This window comes from Triticum dicoccoides, chromosome 6B (assembly GCF_002162155.2).
Source record: "Triticum dicoccoides isolate Atlit2015 ecotype Zavitan chromosome 6B, WEW_v2.0, whole genome shotgun sequence".
NCBI lineage: Eukaryota > Viridiplantae > Streptophyta > Magnoliopsida > Poales > Poaceae > Triticum > Triticum dicoccoides.
Genome location: NC_041391.1, coordinates 436,113,196 through 436,118,115, shown reverse-complemented (window position 1 = coordinate 436,118,115; position 4,920 = coordinate 436,113,196). Strand labels below are relative to the sequence as shown.

At 47.5% G+C, this 4,920-nt stretch overlaps 1 protein-coding gene across 2 annotated transcripts in view; it reads left to right on the top strand.

Annotated features, from left to right (window-relative positions):
• LOC119325162 (transcription factor bHLH128-like) overlaps nt 1–3,722 on the top strand; it is a 5,100-nt gene extending 1,378 nt beyond the window's left edge. Inside the window, exons 2-5 of one of the 2 annotated variants that reach the window (XM_037598914.1) lie at nt 2,460–2,770; nt 2,882–3,091; nt 3,171–3,239; nt 3,364–3,722. In XM_037598914.1, the coding sequence (XP_037454811.1) occupies nt 2,460–2,770; nt 2,882–3,091; nt 3,171–3,239; nt 3,364–3,411 (638 nt within the window). In that variant the 3' untranslated portion in view covers nt 3,412–3,722. The remainder of the gene's footprint in view (nt 1–2,459; nt 2,771–2,881; nt 3,092–3,170; nt 3,240–3,363) is intronic. The other variant, XM_037598916.1, reaches the window with a different exon arrangement.
• Nucleotides 3,723–4,920: the final 1,198 nt, after the last annotated feature.

Here is a 4,920-nt window from a genome sequence, read left to right as displayed (position 1 = left end):
CTGTAGATGTTGCCGATGGATTCACTATGGTGTGGAGTGGCAACGGCCAGCTCCGCGCCGCAACATGGAACCCCCTCCCCCCCAACATTAGCTGTGGTAACGATCTTAGGTGGGATCACATCTCACTTGCCAAATTCACATTTTTGTTAAAAAAAATTCTTTTGTAATTACTCGCATAAGGTCTCAAAATGTCAGGTCCCCACTTACACAAGCAAATTGTTGATAAAACTCCAAAATAGCCTTTTCTTTTGACTCAATCCTCTTCTTCTCCTTAGCATCCGTGAAAGACAAGAAAATATCAGGGTATGGAACATTATCCAGAATTTCTCTTAGATTCAAACCGATAGCTGATGATCGAATTAGAATAGATATCTTTTGTTTTCTACTCACACGAGCCCATATCCTTTCTTTTTTTTATCAATTGCTAATTCCGGTCCCCCTCCTCAATATGATATTATAGTCCCAGTGTAGATAGAAATTCCCTTATGATCTAATTCCGCTAGTGGCACTTCGGCCTGGCTTGAAGTACTAGCTGGCGTGACTTCCGCAAGATCCTCCATCAAGTTTTTGACTAAAACGCTGCTTCATATCCTGGGTGAAAACTCATGTTCTAGTCTTTGTTGGTTGGGAAGTAGCGACGAAATTGTTGTTACCTTGTTGAAGGTGATGTCTAGTGGTTGAGTGCCGCCCTTCAGTGGTTGATCTCGCCATGCAGAACAAAAATTCTCGTCTTGGCCATCTTTAACCCGACGGGGCGATGAAGGTGACTCCCCGCCCCCTCTTCTGTCGTGCTTCTTGCCTGGGGTTTGAACGTTGGGGCGGTGGGCACGGAAGGTGGACAAGCAAGGTTCTCTCGGCGGGCTACGTGATGGTGGTGTTGGTTGTTAGTCTTGACCGTGAGGACAACGAGGTGAGCTGCGGAGGAGGGTCTTAGTGGAGGCTCGTCATCACCGTTCTACCAGTCTAGTCTCCCGATCTCGGCATGGTGGCCGCAACCAAAGAACTATCACCACGAGATGGAGGTGACACCGAGCAAAAGCTCAAATCGATGTGTGTCCGTACCTACGATGATGACGCCAATGGACAGGGCAAGGGGTTGTGGCGAGGTCTTCTCCCCTCTTAAGGCTCCTTGTGAAAAACCTTGCCTGGCATGACATATAGGGAGTGGTGGCGCCTCTTCGTTTTCTCCTTGGGGGCATCGTCGAGGAGCTCTGGATCATGTCGGCATCGGTGCATATGGATCACATGCAAAAGATATGGGGTCTTATTGCAGTGGTGAAGATTGTATGGTGGTGTCCTCGTTCTGTTGATGTAATTATCAGATGGTATGGGATCCATGGCTTAGATTTTTTTCTTCGAAAGAGCGGTTCAAACCTACCAGCAATCTGCTTAGTTTGCAAGAAAGGGGAGGGGAAGTAGGGCTACGATGAGTTTGTCCTTCCCAAGAGAGAGGGTGATGTGTGTGTGTGTGTGTGTGTGTGTGTGTGTGTGTGTGTGTGTGTCTCGGAACTGCCTAGAAGGGACGCAAAACAAAGGGCTAGTCACCACTGGTTTTCTTCAAACAACTCGCATTTATAATTTTCCATGTACTTTTGTATTCACTTGTCTCTAGCTTGTACGGATTCTATAATCCTAGTTGCACTTGATTATTTCTTCGTTTGGCCACTTGCTCTCTACTTAAATCGGTGTACCTTCTCGACTCCGTTTGCTTGCCTAAATAATAATACTTTACATAGCAAATGGCTTAAAATGTCGCCAAAAGCCTTGGTCGACAACAAGACTTTAGTGAAGGGTCAATGCCTTAGCCTGGGCCCACATGCCCCATTTGCACACACTATACATATTCAATGATGGCTTGTTGTACCGTCTAATGCACGTTAAGTAATTGTTCATTACTTGCTCAAAACCCTAGCCAAGGTTAGGCTAGCTAAAACTAAATGCAACTTGGCTTGGTCGACGGCAGGCCCACGTGGCATGCACGCCCACTTGGCGTGGTGGCCCCAACGCTGTCTTTGTACCAGGTTCAGCTGACGGATCCACCGTGCGTCACGCATTATTTTGCTAAAAATAGTAGCCTAGAGATGCATCCTGCGTCGTCGCGTGCACCCCACACGGACGTGCCCTTTCTTTTAGTGGCCGATGACTTCATTAATCACACACTCCATTCTTTATTATGATGAGGAGAATAAGATTCTAAAGCATAACATGTCCTGGCGTGTAGATGGATCGACGGTTGCATAACTAAAAGGAATCAAGCTTATCTGCAAATTAAATGCTTGGAACTGACACCCGTTATTAATTTGAGAATAATTCCTCGTCAAGATGAAATTAGCTGTATCGCAAAAAAAAAATCGTTATAATGAAGCAGCATGGTTGTATGGAAAAAAAAGAGGCGATGAAGAAGTTTAGCAATCACTAACTGTTTTTCTGTTTGGGCGCGCTCCTTGGAACAAATAAAGCAGGATATCATGGCTCTAGAGGCGCCGGAGTAGCTGGTGGCAGCGAGGCCCACCGTAACACCAGTAGCAGCACGAAGATGAAGTCACAGCTAAGCTTCACCGCCGGCGGGCCACAGACAGCTGCGCACCTCTCGCGTATCTCCGAGGGCGCCTCCTTATTCCCCGGCGCCGCTGCGCACCCGGGCGGCGAGCACCCAGTGTCGCGTTCCTTCTCGGCCAGCGGCAGTAGCGGGGGCTTCTCTATCGTGGGGCCGTGGGATGAGTCGAGGGAGATCATCGGCACCCTCGACCTCGGCGGTTACGAGTCTCAGGTACGTACTCCAGATTCCAGCATGGCCGGTCAGCATCATTCATCGATCCCTCAGACTTAAACTTTGGATGTGATCTTTAATTCCTTGGAGAGCTCGTGGTGGTGGGTGCAGTTCAGTGGCATGGCGAGCTCGTCGTCGCTGGAGCTGGCGGGGATGGACAAGTACATGCAGGCGCAGCAGCAGCAGGACCAGGTGGCGTTCAAGGTGCGGGCCAAGCGCGGCTGCGCGACGCACCCGAGGAGCATCGCCGAGAGGGAGCGGAGGACGAGGATCAGCGACAAGCTCAGGAAGCTGCAGGACCTAGTGCCCAACATGGACAAGGTACGTAAACGTACCACACGCATATGCACACTACGTACAGCGGAAGCGACCGTGCTGATAGTTTTCGTGGGTGAAACAGCAAACGAGCACCTCGGACATGTTGGACCTCGCGGTGGAGCACATCAAGGGCCTCCAGAGCCAGCTGCAGGTATGACACGTCAACGTGCTAGGCGCTAGCTAGGCTACATCCGTCAATATGTTATGTTGATCGCACTGGCAGTGATCATGGAACGATAACGAGAGCTTGGTCGTCTGGTCGACCGTCTCTGCAGGCTATGAAGCACGAGCAGGACAAATGCACCTGCTGCAACAAACCTTGAAGGGGACCAAGAACTGATCAGCACAACGCAAAGGATGACACCACCTTTACTCGAGAGAAATGTACATGCATGCATGGGTAATACTAAATGAGTACATGCAGCTAAACAGTTCATACTTTCTCAAGCGGCAAGGTACTGGCAGCCGTTCTGATGGACCCTTCAACTGGTTCCCAGTCTTTGGCCATAATTATCCTGAAGCAGGTGGCTGGTAGATTAGGTACCTCTCCCGTTTCCACGAGAACGTGAATTTTGGTACTAATTGCTGAGACTGAGAATTTTTATTCCAATTTTTTGTAATAACCATTCAGTCATTGGCTCGCTTCGTAGCGTATAGATGTGTGCGAAGTGAAAGGCATAAAACCACCACATCCCCGGCGTCATAAGCGAAAAAAAACACACCACAACACACACAACTTGCAAAAAACACCAAACGCAAGAGAGATCAATGGGTGGTTCAAACAGAGGTGATTCTATGCAACTCTACACAGGTTCTATGAATAGAGGACGTCATCTACTCGTTGAGATACCTTAATCGAGAATATGATGGAAAAACTAAATGATTTCACAAGGAGAATCAGATCGACGCATACCAAAGGAGGAAACCATCTTCGAGCAACTGAGCAGAGGAAGAGATCTCCAAGGCACGGACCGATAGAGAAATGGTAGAGGCGACGACGATGGTGGCGTGAGACACCAAGGATGTGGGGGTAATAGGTGGAAGTGGGGACTCTAACCCCCACGCGCCCCGTCTCAAAGGGCACCTGGAACCACTACCCCGTGCGCATGGGCTAAAGTTCATGTGGGCATGGGGTCACTAGTGCAGAACCGGGCTATAGCCCTGGTTCGTAAGTGGCTCTAGTGCCGGTTCTGCAACCGACACTAAAGGGTGGGGACTAAAGGCCCCCCCCCCCCTAGTACCGGTTCGGCTCGAACCGCAGCTAAAGGGCCACCATGTGGCACGAGCCAGGGCCGGGTGTGGGGAGAGCTGTTACCAACCGGTACTAAAAAGTTTGGGGGGTTTTGGTTTCATTATTTATTTTTCCTTTAATTTTATGTTTTTCATTTAATTCTTTTTGTTTGCTGGTATTTTACGATACTACATATTGTACACGTTATGCATATATATAGGGAAAATCCATCCTACCACCCGGTGGTAGTTACCCTATACGTCTCATATACTACAATCTGGTACTATATATATACTACTTTATCATTTTAAATATATTTATATATTATATCTAAGATATTTCAAAGCAAATTACATGAAAAATTGCATATAAGCTCATAGTTTTTGTTATATTTGTGAAATACGTATATGTAAAAAAGAGTATACTCAAAAGATGTACATACTACGTGTACATACTGTCGGTTTCGACAGATACTATATAAAACATAAAAAACGCAAGTGGTGGTAACTACGTACAACATACAAAACACAAATGTTTCCTACAAGCAGTGGTAGTTACCACCACTTACGTTTTGTATGTTGTATATAGTATCTGTCGAAAC